This window comes from Sminthopsis crassicaudata, chromosome 1, assembly GCF_048593235.1.
Source record: "Sminthopsis crassicaudata isolate SCR6 chromosome 1, ASM4859323v1, whole genome shotgun sequence".
Classification (NCBI taxonomy): domain Eukaryota; kingdom Metazoa; phylum Chordata; class Mammalia; order Dasyuromorphia; family Dasyuridae; genus Sminthopsis; species Sminthopsis crassicaudata.
The window spans coordinates 100,333,233-100,348,728 of record NC_133617.1 but is presented as its reverse complement, the minus strand read 5'-3'; the positions used below and the strand labels follow the sequence as shown (position 1 = coordinate 100,348,728).

General features: G+C 34.5%; 1 protein-coding gene and 1 non-coding gene across 3 annotated transcripts in view; both read right to left on the bottom strand.

The window, feature by feature from the left end:
- Positions 1 to 15,496, bottom strand: part of ADCY8 (adenylate cyclase 8) — a 411,706-nt gene that overhangs the window by 198,444 nt on the left and 197,766 nt on the right. For both annotated transcript variants that reach the window (XM_074265464.1, XM_074265467.1), the window contains exon 4: positions 10,445 to 10,556. In XM_074265464.1, the coding sequence (XP_074121565.1) occupies positions 10,445 to 10,556 (112 nt within the window). The remainder of the gene's footprint in view (positions 1 to 10,444; positions 10,557 to 15,496) is intronic.
- Positions 8,801 to 8,873, bottom strand: TRNAK-UUU (transfer RNA lysine (anticodon UUU)). The gene has a single exon. It is a non-coding gene; the product is annotated as a tRNA-Lys (tRNA).

The window sequence follows — 15,496 nt, the reverse complement described above, 5'->3', positions numbered from 1 at the left end:
GTAAACTAAATTTAGTAACAAGACACCTAATCTCTAAGTTGGATCCAAATGGGATCATAACACTTGTCATGCCTAAAATAAGAACATTGTGAGGTTGCATTGAGATAATCCATATAAAACCCTGAGTAACAAATATCTATATTTCCATACAAACCACATATGACATACATATGTGTATGCACATGTGTATACATACATATATTTATGTATCTATATTTATTTTATTATGTTTATGGGAAAATAACAGTCTATGTTTAATTCAATTCAACACTCCATTACTAAGGTTCTATTACCTATATGTGTGTAGATATGCATCCATGTGTGTGTATAAGTGAGGCAATTAGGGTTAAGTGACTAGCCTGGAGTCACACAACTAGTAAGCATTAAATGTCTGAGGCACAATTTGAACTGAAGTCCTCCCAATTTTAGGATCATAAAATAGAGATGTACTTAACTACTCATAGAGTAACTTTTCAGATGAGACATGGCAATTCAAGAGTTGTCCAAATCAGAGCAATGATTTCAACCCATTGTCCTTGACTAAACAAGTCATTGGGTTTTTTTCCCCATAATTCCACAAAAAAGTAATAATCTACCTTACTACCTCTGAAAGGATGACATGGTAAGTGATGGAGATCTTATGGATTCAGCCCATGCTTTATATCGGGTGGAAGTATCAGAAAACTTGACCACTTTGAATTCACTTTCATGAAGGAATTGGTACAAGTAGTATTTGACACATTTATATATATGTATGTATATATATATATGCATATATATATACATATATATATATATATATATATATATATATATATGTTTTTGTATTGCGTTAGTATGCCTTAAATGACTATATATTCTAAAAGGGAATAGGGAAGATTCATTGTGTATCAGATAAACAAATATTAACTCTATAAAAAGCAGTGTGTCAAGCTGAAACACTGCACTGTATTTAAAATCAGACTATCTGCATTTAACTGTTTCTGATCATTGCTAGGTGTATGAGCTTGGGAAAGTGTCTTAAGCTCCCCAAGGCTCAGTTTCCAGCTATGTAAAATTGAGAAAGTGGGAATAGATGGCCTCTGATGGCCTCTCCAGGTTTAGATCTCTGATTTTGTATGATGGAAAAAATTATGTGAGGGAAAGAACACTAATATCTTGTTGGGAAGAGATGAGCAATTGTGAAAAGCCTTATGTAAGAGTATGTTCTTGAGTTATATTTGAGAGTTAGGCAAGGACCATCCATGGGAAGATGATAAATATAAAGACTGAATTTCAAATTTAGGGACCACATGTGCAAAGATAGAGATATTCAATGTCATGTACAACTAACGTCTAGCAAGGCAGTTTAACTAAAATAGAGAGTAAAGGGAAGTAATATGAAATAAGATTGGATGAGTAGATCAAAGCCATATTGTGGAGATCTTTTAAGTGGAATTCATTTTGTTCTAGAGGAAGACTCTTGTCTGCAGTAAGAGGTAATCTTGAAATGAGACTCTCAGAGGATATTTTCCTCCATGTCTGATTTCTGGCCATGAGTTACACTTAGATAAAAACATAAGTGCTAGTGCATTAAAAGGAGAGCTGTTCTCATGCAGATGCAAGATAAAACAATATCAAGGAAGAAGCTTATCTTAGTAGATTTTTAAGTAAAGAAGGTGTATATAAAAAGAAGGAAAAAACAACTCCCATCTTTGTCAATGGACTTGATTTCAAACTCTGCATCCTAATTATTTTGTACTCCATGCTTCTGTTTCTGATTTTTTTATTTACTCTTTATATAATTTCATAAAGATTAGGAAAAAGAAAAAAAAATCTCTGCCTTCACCATCCTTTTCCATATTAGCTGCACTATAGCATTATTTACTATTAATATAGTTCAAATTAATCCCACTAAGAACCCATAGGACATTTCACATATGCTGTTTTCTAAACATTTCCATCCCATATAAAATATGGTTGATCTTCTGAATCCAAATACAGGACTTAATAATTCTTTCAATTTCATTACATATGCTTTAGCCTAGAACTCCAATCCATTTTCAGATGCCAATTTTGTTATACAATGGATATGCATATTATAAAATAGAATATGATACACTAAAAAATGATAAGGAAACTTCTTCCTATAAGTTTTTGCTTTGATCATACCTTGGCTGTGGCTTCCTGATTACACTGAGAAAATAGAGATGCACTTAGCTATTCATCAAAATTCTTTTCAGATGAAACAATGAAAGTCCAGAGAAACTTAGTGTCTGGACCAAGTCAGAGTAATGATTTCAACTCATGATCCCTGACTAAGTCAGTCCTTTGTTCTCTCCCTCCCCCATTATTCTACAAAGAAGTTGTGATACCTTACTACTTTAAAAGTGTGACATGCTAAGTAATGGAGACCATATGGATTTAGCCCATACTTTATAAATGGTAGAAAGATCAGAATCCTTAGTCACTTAGAACTCACTTTCATATTTGAAACATTTGTGTAAAAGTTCATTATAAGCCAATATGTGCATGTTATTGGTTCATGTGTGTATATGTGTTTGAATGTATTTGTATGTGTATAATAGTTGCCATTAAAATTATTCCACCTATGCCCTAATAAATAAAAATATAGTGTCCAGATCACTGAAAGAGATCACTGCATTTCAATTCTGTCACCTAAAATATTATGCATGCATATCTTTATGCCATCAACATATTTAATAAGCATGTTATCTATATATCATAAATACTACCAAACTCTAGCATAATTCTTGATTTTTAATCATAATTCAAATTTTTGGACCTGATTTTGTTAATCACAAAATTATGGAATTCTTTTATTGGAAAAATATCTAAAATAATCTAACTTATGTGAAAAAGAATCCCTTCTGCAACATATATGAGTGGTCATCTAGTCTTTCCTTGAAGATCTGTGGTAAATAGCAATTCATTACTTCCTGAGCCAGCCTTTTCCACATTGAGATAGAGATAACTATTAGGAAGTTTATCTTCATACCAAGATTAATTTAGTCTCTTTGGAGCTTCCACCTGTTGCTCCCACTTCGGTACTCCGGAGTTTTAAATAAACTAATATAATCCTTTCCCCCCACTTAATAATCTTTCATATATTGAAAACAGTTACTATCTCTTCTCTCTGCAACTAAAATACTCTTTTCCAGGCTAAACATCACTAATTTCTTCCAGTGATTCTTATATAAAATGAACTTATCATATGATCACTCTTCTCACAAGGTACTAATTGTGTGCTCAGTAATTATTTAGCTAATATTTTTTAACAAGAAACTTGGTCCACTTCTAAAAACCAGCCTAGGTATATATAGAGTCATCCAGAAATAACCTGATAAAAGCCTCCATATTAAAACAACATATTCTTCAGTATTAGGTGACTTCATTGAATGAAAAGATGGATATTTAGGGATGATCATAATAAAAAAAAGCAAGCAAATAAATTAATGAATGAATTTGTATCTATGTATCTATATATCTATCTGTCTGTTTGTCTATCTTTCTCTATATATCAAAAAGTATTCCAGAAAAGAGAAATAAAAGATATCAATGACTTTTAGACTATAAAGATATATCATCAACAATGAACATACTGTTTAAAGAATGTCAAGAGACACTGGACATGGTAGTCAGTCAACAACAAACTTAAAGTACAAAATTGGTTGTATTCTAACAAAGAGAACATGATTGATCACTGATGAGGTAATTTTTCCAACCTACCTATCTAGATAGTGCAAAGCCAAATCCTCAGTTTTTTAGTACAAATATCATAATCTATGCCAGAGTAGCAGAAATACCTCAAATAAGAAGGATGGTAGAATCCAACTCCAACTAAGCCTATTCAAACAAGTTGTTAATTCTGAAATATGGGAAGTGTAGCAGATTTCAAGATGGTCTAATAACAATTTCCTAATGAAGTCTAACTAATGTAAATGAATTGCCACAATAAAGAGATCAAGAGAATTCATAAACCACTTTACACAGGAAATACTTGGACTAGCTTGCCAAATGCAGAGAAATGGCTGTTAAAGATGACCCTAATTGCATAATAATAATAAATAATATTTATGTAAAATAAATTACATACCAAGCATTATGCTAAATGCTTTAGAACACAAATTAGCCAGATCTTATGGAAAAGGATGATGGATTATAATATATAGTATTGCATATAACAGTGTTTTTAAAAAAACAGTTTACACAACCATGTGAAAGACAATCCAAGGCATCTGGAAGACATTTAAAAACAAACTTGAAGGACAATAAATATGCACAGAATGGAAAAAAGATCTATGGAAATTTCTATAACATACTGCTTTCTTTATTAACGGAAAAGTGGGACCAGCACAATTTGAATATAATATCATGGTTCCTAATGTACTCCATGAGACAACAGAACTAGTACTAAAGACCAAAAACAAACCAAAATAATAGATGAGAAGTATTCTACCAAGCATGTACAAAAATAATCCATTCTGGAGGTTATATAATTTTGAGTGCTTTAGGAATAGAGTCCCACAATAATTTAAAAAAAATAATAATGCTAAATGCTTATAAAATTAAAGGATCTTATTAATAAGAAATTTTCAGTAAGGACAGTTCAATAACTACTCGACTGTCTACTTTTTCATTTCTATGAATTCCTTATGAAATGATTTGCAGATGTAGATCATCCTTAATAAAGCTATCAAACGGAAATGCCAGACCTTTACAAGTGATGATCTCTGTAGAGGATTTCTTTGGATTATTCCAGTTGACTTAAAAGTACAGCAAATATGAGATTTTGTAATCTTTTTTTTTGTTATTGTTGTTGTTGACTTAAAATATATATAAAATTCAGTAGATCAACAATTTCTCACCTTTACCAATAAAGAACAGAATCAAAGATGAGATGAAAGACTCTTCATCAACAAGGTGTCTCTAGTGCATATGTAAATATATTCCTAGTGGCAACTACATAAAAAATCATATAAGATTCCTTGAACAACAAAACAACAAAAACAGTTTTGTTCTCTGATCTTTTGATAATCATTATAAAGCAAAGCCTAAAAAATAGAGATGTATACTTGCCTAGTATACAGATCACTTCTGGGAATAATTTCCAAAAAAGTGTTTAAAGTTAAAAAGGAAAGTTTGGGACAGTGAAAGGTCTCTGACCTGCATTTGAAGAATCAGATAATATATTTTTGTTAAGCTGTGAAAGATAGTTAGTCTTTATCGTAGGGTTTGTGTAATGTTCTTGAATTGTGAGGGTCTGGTCTTCTGCTCAATTTTAATCCTTCTCTGGGAGTAGATCTGTAAAATCTTTTCCTCTGTGCGCAGGTTTCTTGGGAGCTCTGAATCTCCTCCAGCCTTTCTCAAATCAGACTGGTCTCCTTTCAGCCTGCCTGGGGTCAAAACTATCCCAGAGTCGATTCTCCCAGACCCAATGCTGCCCTTCTTTTATCCTCCCAGAGAATGGGCATGTAAGGACTCAGTGGAGAAATACTTCCACCAATGAACTTGCTCCTCTTAGAATTCCTAAGGTGTAAATTCCCTTTAAAGACCTGAACGAAAGGTCTGAGCCAGAGAGCTGTCAAGTCAACCTGAGTTCTCACCTTGTAATTGTCCAGACAACCTGAGTTCACCTTGACACTATCCAGACAACCTGAGTTTTCATTTGGTAATCCTAACAGGTTTGCATTCAAATGCAGATTCAGACACTAACTATGTGATCCTGGGCAAGTCACTTAACACTGTTTGCTCAGTTCCTCATCTATAAAATGAGTTGGAGAAGGAAATCAGTATATTTACTAAGAAAATCCCAGATGACGTCATGGGAAATCTGATATGTCTGAAATAGCTGAACAGCAATGATAAATAATACATATATGTGTATGTATATATACATGCACATACACACACTCAGATCTGCAGTCAACTGATCCTATCCAAAATAAGTCATGGCTGACTTTGGTACACAAAGTCCATTCTCCAGAAAATGTCTCTTATGTATATTATAACCCAAAATTCAAAGCTTCCATGGACAGAAAAGTATGCAAATTTGTTCATTTCTTTCTTCTTCTTTAAAAGGGCCCCACTGGAGCAGCTAGGTGATGCAGTAGATAGAGTGTCAGCTCTGAAGTCAGGAGGACTTGAGTTCAAATCTGAACTCAGACACTTAACACTTCCTAGCTGTGTGACCCTGGGCAAGTCACTTAGCCTCAATTGCCTTAGCAAAAAAATAAATCAATAAATCAATAAAAACAAAACAAAACAAAAACAAAAACAAAGAAAAAACAAAAAGGGCCCCACTTCTGAGGTCACCTATCCTCTTGTTAGAACAATATTTTAGTGAACTTGGGGTATCATATGGAACAGAAGGGATACCCTTGTATTACAGGGAGTATCCAAATGGGAGTTCATGTCTATATGGTTCTTCAAGTCTTCATTATTATATCTACACATATAGTTCTATTCTAAAGGCCTGGTTCACAACACCACCAACAATATATTAGTGTCCCAGTTTTCCCCACATCCCTTCCAACATTAAAGGACATTTTGTACACTGAAACTACTTATAAATTTAGAAATATAGCAAGCAAGTAAAAGTGTTTCAATATAGAAACAGAAGCATATGTCAATGTTTACCTACACATGATTCTATTAATAAAGTATATGGGGCATAGGCTTGTTCTTGGAGACAAGAAGCTTGGAATTCATCTTCTTCTGATACTGATCCAAGTCACTTTATCTCCCAGGGCTCTAGGCAAATGTCTAAGACTGTAATCTGCAGAGAAGGTCCTGACTTATAGTGATAGAGGGACTTTGGTCATCTGAAAATTCTCTACAGCAATGAAATACCAGATCCCGTACTTATCCCTATTCTAAAACAAAACATTTTGCCTTCATTTGAAGTCTTTCAAATGGGAGTACTGATTTCATAGTTTTATCACATATATGTCCAAAACTCATAACTAACTCAGTAGTGATTATAATTTGTGTCACTCTAATCCAAAAGATGTCAATGAAAAGTTTAAAAGAATAGTCTATCCAGGGTGGTTTATAGCCTCTTATTCAAATGGTATCTAAGATGAACATAATTTATAAAATGTTCCAAGTCACTTAGAAATGAATTGATATGTGTACATATAAATATACATATACATATGTATATATACACATACATCATATGTATAATATGATGTGTGTATGTACTTGAACATAGATATTTTTTTAAAAATTAAGAAATTCTTGCATGTCAGTTATTTTGTGTTAACTGAAAAAAATTCTAGGACTTTAAAAATCCTACCAGGTAGTTTGGTCTAACTATTTACACAAGAAGACCCAACTGAATAAAGCACTCCTATTATCTAAACCATGCTATTTTTTGGTCAGACATTCTATAGAATTATTATTTTGGACACTATAACTATATTGAACTAAACACATAGTTGAGAGTAAGATAGTCTGAGGGAAAACTATAAATCCACTTTAATGAGCCTCTTGCAAAAATTCATTAAAAAACTTGTGATGATATTTATAAGTGAGTCATGTGAAACTATCATTCCCCCAGAAATCAAAGTTGTAGATTGCCCAAAGGGCAATAGAGGGTGTCTCCATGGCCATTATTTAAACTGTAACATATTATCAATGAAAAGATACCTAAGGAAAATGTCACAAATGATAAAATCAGAAAGTCATCTGATCAGAAAAGTAAGTGGGCTGGTTGGTCACTTGTTAAGAGAATGGCAACACAGATGGATCACATGCTTCCTTGGGGTCCATGCAGTATCAAGAGGAATAGACTCAGCAAATATTATACATGATGAAATGTCATATTCAGTGAAAAATTGGAAAAAATCTTACATCAATGAACTCAAAGATTTATTTAATCATCAAAGTATTAACCAAGTTATCTACAAGGCCTTTTTTTTTTTTTTTCAAATCATCACCCACTGAGTACAGAGTACAGTACTATTTGTTCTAGGTTGCTGATATCTAAACATCTGAAGGCACTGAAAACTCTCCCTAGGATAAAAACAAACAATATTTATCAAGTACTTAGTCTTTGGAGAATTTTAGATACAATCTTTTAATACATATACTAGTGAAGGACCAGGATGCCTCCCTTTCAGGTTATCAGTGAAACTTTCAAGAGTAAAGAAATAATGGAACCTGCCATGTTTCCTCTATTTTTCCATTTAATTTAATTCTAATCAAGAAGCATTTCATTTGTGCATAGTATGTGCCAGGAACTGTGTCAAACAACATAGATATAAAGATAAAAACAAACAAAAAGCCAGTTTTTGCTCTCAAATAAGTTGCATTGTATTAGACAAAACAACATATGATCAAAGAAGTCTTTACAAGATAAAATACAAGGTAACTGGAAATGGGAAAGCACTGATAATTAAAGAGATCAAGAAATATTTTATGGCATGTATTAGGCTCTTACTAAGTGCTAATGAGATAATGAGATATTAGGTTCTTACTAAGTGCTGTCAGTACTTAACAATTCTCTAGTTCTGCCCTTTAAGGGGAGTTTTACCTCTTTGAACTTCTGGGGAGGAGTTTAATGTTTAAAAGGAACAAGTTCATTGGTAGAAGTAATTTTCCCACAAGCCCTTGCTTTATCCCACGCCCATTCTCTGGGAGGATAAAAGAGGGCGGCACTCTGGAGGAGGAGGAGTCTCTACTCTAGGTCAGAGTTGGCGGCTCTCTGCAGGAAGAAGAATCTGGCCGAGAGATTCAGATCTCCTCCCAGAGAGTGATTGGCAGTCTCTGGAGACAACAAAACATTACATATTGGCGCCCAACGTGGGGCACGAAGCCACGACCCTCAGATTAAAAGTCTCATGCTCTACCAACTGAGCTATCCAGGCTCAGTCAGAAACTGCCGATTGCTCTCTAGGAGGAGATCTGCTGTCTCAGGCAAGGTGAAACTTGATCTGAGATCTAGGAATTTCAAGAGGCAGAGAACAGGAACTAGAATATCCAAAATATAAAGGGACATCTTGTGCAAAAATATGAAAGTGGACCTGATAATTCTGTGTATAGAGAACAACAGCAAGTAGAATAGTCTGATAGAAATGAAGAACCTGAAGGGAAACAATCTAAAAACAATCAGGAAAGTTAGGATGGAACGAAATTATGAAAGTCTTCAAATGGCCCCCAAATGAGTTTTTATTTTACCTACTATGCAACAGGAAGAAGTGACATCACATCAGATCACATTACATCATATTATATCACATCACATTCATAAAGCAGAGGCCTCTTCTGATTCTTTAGGTCAAAATTATAAAATGACACTAAAGAAATTAATTATTAAATAAGGTCATTTTGAGAAATTTTACATGTTTTATTGGTTTTGCCTAAACATTGTACTATCCCAGTATAAACCACTTTTGTGAAAGAAAATGTACAATGAAGCTTTAGAAGGCTCACTGGGTCTGTGTTCTAAAACTAACAACATTAGAAACAAAGCCATTTCATTAAGAAATAATATTAAAGTTGGCAACAAATATATTCCTTTCAATGTAATCATGAATGGATTTTCCTTAAATTTCACTCTATCCTAACACACAGAGTATGTTATAAGGTCCTAATGTATTTTCTGTGGCCTGAGGATATAGAATTTATATTTTTAGTGTTAAAGATAATGACGTCATCCCTCCCAGAATGGAATCAAGAGTGGTTCTAGGGTCAGAGGATCTGTGTTCAATTTATGTCTCAACTTGTTAATTGTGTGACTGAGGAAGTCACTTCCTCTGTTTGGGTCTCTCCTCCATTAAATCCTTTGTAAAATAAGATACAGTTCAACTAAATGATGAATGTGGTATCTTGGAACATGATTCCTTCTATCAATGCTCACCCTTTAAAACTAATATGAACCAAACAAGACACAAAATAAAGCTAGAGTGTTCCAGGCTCCAAAGTGGATATTTAAAGTCTGATAAGGCTCCAAAGAGTGGACAACTCAGCCACGATTATAGAAAAGTCTAGTGGATTAAGTATGTCCTTGAGAAAGTGCAGTTTCATGCCAGATGGCGGAATTTGGCTTGGAGAATGTACCCAGTAATCACTGAATAAAGCCTCCTTCCTGACCTTTGGTATAGATGGCAGTAAGCCACATGCATAGGGAAATAATAATGGGGGAAGCAAGCAGAATGAAATGACTTCTGGATGGCCCTTTCCCTTGAGCTGACTGTCACTGAACCATCTGCCTATAAAAGGGCAAAATCTAGAGAGCAAACCTTCTAACAAGGGTCATTAACTAACCAACATCAATCGATCCTGCAGGAAGATTGGAGAGTCTCCTGTCAATGCTCAGAGGACTGAATGCAGACAGATAATACCATCAGTGATGGCAGCCGAAAACCTTCCCCTCCCTAATTAAGCATGCAACCTCATACTCCTTCTAAAGATGGAGAGGGAATTAAATTCAACTCACATGGGCTAGTCGATCAAATCTGGCAAAGAGTTCGTTCAACATCCTGACCAGCTCCTGTGCTGACAAGGTCGTGGAAAGGTTGGTAAATCCTTTAACATCTGCGAAAAGAATACTAAACACAAAAGGAAGGGGGGTGGTGGTGAGAAGAAAATATATTAATATTTTAATCCATCCTGGGAGACACATCAACACCATGTAAACAAACAAAGCATCTGTGGGTTTGAGGTCTTAGCTCTGCATTGCTGAGGAAGCCAAGGGAGAATGAATGAGTGGCTCAGGATTTAAACCAGGTCTAATTCAGGAGAGGCCAATTCACAAGCTCAGGAAGTATAAATCAATGCTGAAAGCTCCCATTCTTGTTCTTGGCAAAGTGTGTGTGAGCTGTTTCTAAGACTCACTGATTCTGTTACAAAACTAAGTTCTACTTTAGAAAAAAATATTTTGGAGAGAACCAGAAAGAAATTTTAACCAAGTTATATAAGTCTAACTTTTGATTTTAGCTACTTCTAAACCATGGCTCCCAATGGCCATCTTCTTATTGAATATTGTCTTATTTTTGCATAGTGATCCTAAGTCAGGTCTCTGCTCAATTCTTAATCATTTCCAGATCAGTTTATCTGACACATAGGAACTCTCAATCCTCCTTCACTTTTCAATTCTATGTGTGGTTTTCTCTGTTAGATTGTAAGTTCCTTAAGGAAAGATCCTTATGATCTTGTTTGTTTGCCTCTATTTGTATCCTCAATGCTTAATACAGTGCCTGCCACATTTCAAGGGCTTGAAGAATGCCTTTTCATTTGTTAATATATTCAAGTAATATACAGTAAAACATAGAACAATGGTTCACATTTTTTATAGTGTAAAGATTAAGGAATTTAGAACTGGACTGGAGTTTAGAGATCATATAGCAATGAGATTCCTCCCCTTCTCTCTCTCTCTTTTTTTTTTTTTTTTTGTTAATTTTTGGTATTATGGACCTCTTTAGCACTCTGGTGAAGTCTATGAAACTCTCCTCAAAATCATGTTTTTAAATAATTGAATGAATGCTAAATTTCAGTTAGGAGTTAATAAAAAATTAAAACATAAATTTGTTTTCAATTATGAGTTTATGGACCTCTTAAAATTTAATAACCTCTGATATAGAAGAATTTTCTTAATTAAGATGACTGGAAGATCAACTATCATATTAATTGCATCCTATGAAAAACATTTGCAAAAATTATGTGGAGGCAGAAGTCAAGTAGCTGAATATGGAATGTATTGGTAGAGAAAATATCATCACTGACAAGATCATGCATTTGCTAAAACACTGAAGTTAATATACTCTTCTCTATGGCACGGTCATGTGAAGGTAATAATATATTATAACACTGTGATAAATGCAAATCAATATTACATGCCATACTCTATGCCAAGTGCTTGAAATACAGAGAACGAGGAAAAAAAAAAAAAAAACAGTTCACTGGTCTCAAAGATCTCACAGAATGATGTGGGAGATAACATGCAAATAATTAAACACATTCAAGATGATAGATTAGATAAATTGAACATAATCCAAAGAGGGAAGAATTCACACTTAAGGGGGATCAGGAGAAAGAATTTTCAAATGAAAGAAACCAGGAAAGCTAGGAGGCAGAGATAAGGAGGGAGAACATTCCAGGCATGGGGGATACCCAGTGAAAATACTCTTATTTGGGACAGTATCCCTAAATAACCAAATATATGCAAGTGAAGAAGGTGTAATAATTCTAGAAAGCTAGAAAGGAGTAGGGTTGTGAAGCACTTTGAATGATAGAAAGTTTTATATTTGATCCTGGAAGTGACAGGGAGCCATGGGGGAGACAAAGATAAAGACATATTTATAGGTCATAAGGAAGTAATCGTATAGAAAGGGAAAGATAAGTAAGAAAAAGGATATGATAAAGAAGGCTCTTTGATTGGATGGCTGTTGTCCTTCATATTTTAAAAGGACTGAAATGACATTATTATTTTAAAGTCCAGTTTTGTGTGTCCCACTATGGCTGGTCAGACCAAATATGAGCTCGGAATGTTCTTCCACAGGTCAGACACAAATAGTCCCTATGAACATTTGGGGTAGTTTGTCTAATTTTGTGCATCTCATGTTTTCTTTGGGCTAATTCAATTTTGCTTTGCTCATAAAGAACAGCACCTTCTCTGATAAGGGCATGCTGTGCTGAGTGGTCCTGTTCTTGCATTTCTTTTTCTGACTACCTTATGAGTGCTTGCCCTGTGTGAGTTCTCCATAAAATAATCTTTTTGACAAGCGTTCATTTGGCATTAGAACAAGGTGGCCACCCAAAGTTGTGCTCTCTGCAGTATAGTTGGAATGCTTAACAGTTTGGTTTGAGAAAGGACCTCAGTGTCTGGTACCTTATCCCACCAGGTGATCTTCACAATATTCCTTAGACAATTCAAATGAAAGCAATTCAGTTTCCTGGCATGGTACTAGAATACTGTCCAGGTTTCACAGGCATACAACAATCGCTAGATTGGTAGCCAGTCTAATACCGCTCCCCTCTCAATCTTTCCTATGGAGCCTCCCAATATTAACCTAGCTCTGTGTCAGTCTCATTATCATTGTGGACATCCATGGAAAGTATGCTGCACTCAAAACTTTATCATTTACTATAACTGTTAGCTCCACATATGGATGGTGTGGTGCTGGCTGATAGAGGACCTGTTTTCTTAGTGTTAATTGTTAATTTTGTTGGAGAAAACAAGATGGAAGGTTGCCTGTGTATATGTAGAAGGAGTAGTCTTGGAAAGAAAAAAAGCTAGTATTTCATGTGAATAAGAGGTTAAGAAGGAAACAAGACAAAAGGCATCTGGGAGATATGAGATGAACAGGAGGAAAGTAAAAGAAGCTGTTGTGGAATAGTTTGACTGTTTTCCTTTGATAAATATGAGACAAGGTTTTCAGTTGGGTGGGTAGGAGGAAGAGAAGCCATGAAAGGTTTGAGAAATTAAAAGATTTGGAAAAATGACTGTAGTAAGGAAGAGAGTAAATTGATAAAGGATTGCCTTGCTTTAATGAGGACTCAGTTGAGAAATGTAACAAATTTTAAGTGGACTCAGTAAATCTGGTTTTTGGTACCGGTTCAATTGTGAATGAGTAAGAGCTAAGGCAACAGATGCTAGGAGTAATCCAAAGTTGGGGTTTGGCCTGGCAATATATGTGATAGGATAAAATGCAAAGGATTTGAAAGAAAAAAAAAATTAATGTTGAACTGGTTTACCAAGAGGAAAAGAGAATATAGTCAGTGCAGTGATGATGGCTTGAAGAAGAACTGAGGGATCAAAGTATTGGAAATCAAAATGAGGACAATGAGCAGAATTTGAGGTGGAAAGGAGAGGTGAAATGAAAATGAATTTTAATTAGATAAAGGAATTTCAGAGTTCAGAAACATGGAAGTGGAGAATTTATTGGTAATTGTAAGATGAAGGATAAATTACTAGGTAGGTGAAGGAATAGGTCATGTTAGAAAACTGAAAGGTTAGGGTGTTTGACCAGTGTTGAAATGCATGTTGAAGGTCCCTAGTAAGAAGGTAGGAATTGGAAAAGAAAGATTAAAAAACAAGTACTGAACAATTGTGAAAAAAAGGGTAATTTCTTGAAGGTCAGTGTACAACAGCTACCAGAATTTTGATTGGTTAGTAAATATGGTAGCTATGTGGCATAGTGGATAGAACGCTGACCTTGGTAAATTCAATCTCATTTCAGATACTTATTAGCTGTGCAATTCTGGAAAAGTCATTTAATCCTGTTTACCTCAGTTTCCTCATCTGTAAAATCAGCTGGAGAAGGAAATGGCAAACCACTCCAGCATTTAATCAACTAAACAACAAAACTAAATAAAGATTGAGTGAACCTTGAAGAAAGAGCAGTTACTAAATAGTAGTAGTAAAGAAAAAGCCTAAAAAATAACACAAGGAAGCAAGTAGTATTCCAACTTTAGTAACTTCATCAAGTAGTATCTTCACCTCAACCACTGAGTTGGAGAAGAAGTGAAAGCACAGCAAGTGCTGGAAAGAGTGGCCAATAAGGCTGTAGTCACAGGAGGGAGATAGGTCACAATGAGGACTATAAAACAGAAGAATTAGAAAAGAAAAAGACTTAAGATGAAAATGGGTTTATAGCCTATAGAGTGGAGGGCTGTGTAGCCTTAGAGTGAGACATTATAGATGGGCAAGGATTGAATTAAGATATATGAGAACAAAAAAAAATGGATCAGGCAGTAATGAGCATATTAGATTATTTAGAGAAGACCTATAAGAAGTAATACACTGAAAACTAAAAAGATTTAGCCAAGACAACTATGTACACAATGATAATAAGAATTAAAAATTCATAATAATACTGAAAGACCTCAGAATTCTAAGAAATATAATGACTCAGGATAGAGGTGGTGGATTACAGATAAAAAAATGAGGCACATATTATCACACATAATTAATTTGTTGGTCTTTGCCACAAAGAAGAGTTCTATGGGGGAGTACTGAAAAATAACAGCAATATAAAAACAATGTAGGTCACTTTTAAAAAATATATAAGACTTTGTGCCTCCAAATGAGTTATTCTTTCAAATAAAAAAAAATGATATAGATATGTATGTTTTGTAAAGATAACAAAAATGATTGAAAGGAAAACAAGTTTAGATATATTCATTATACCCCTTCTCTGTATCAAGGGTCACAGGAAAAAGAGACAGAGGGAGAAAGAAATGGAGGAGCAAACACTGAAATTGGATCACTCAGTTTTTGCAAATAACTGAAATCGGCATATCAGAATTCTAGTCAGTGAAGACCCCAAAATTACAGTGCTAGAAGGAGATAGATTTTTTAGAGAAACCACGCCTTTCACCTCATCTATGTTTAGTATTGAGTAAACTGAAATTGGGTCCTAAATCATGATGTATTAGGTAGAAATAAAGTTGATCCTGATGGCAGGAGGACATGAGTTCAAACCCCTGGAATGTACTCTCTCCTCATCTGTGCATCTCAGAATTCTTATGTTCCTTCAAGAAGACTCAG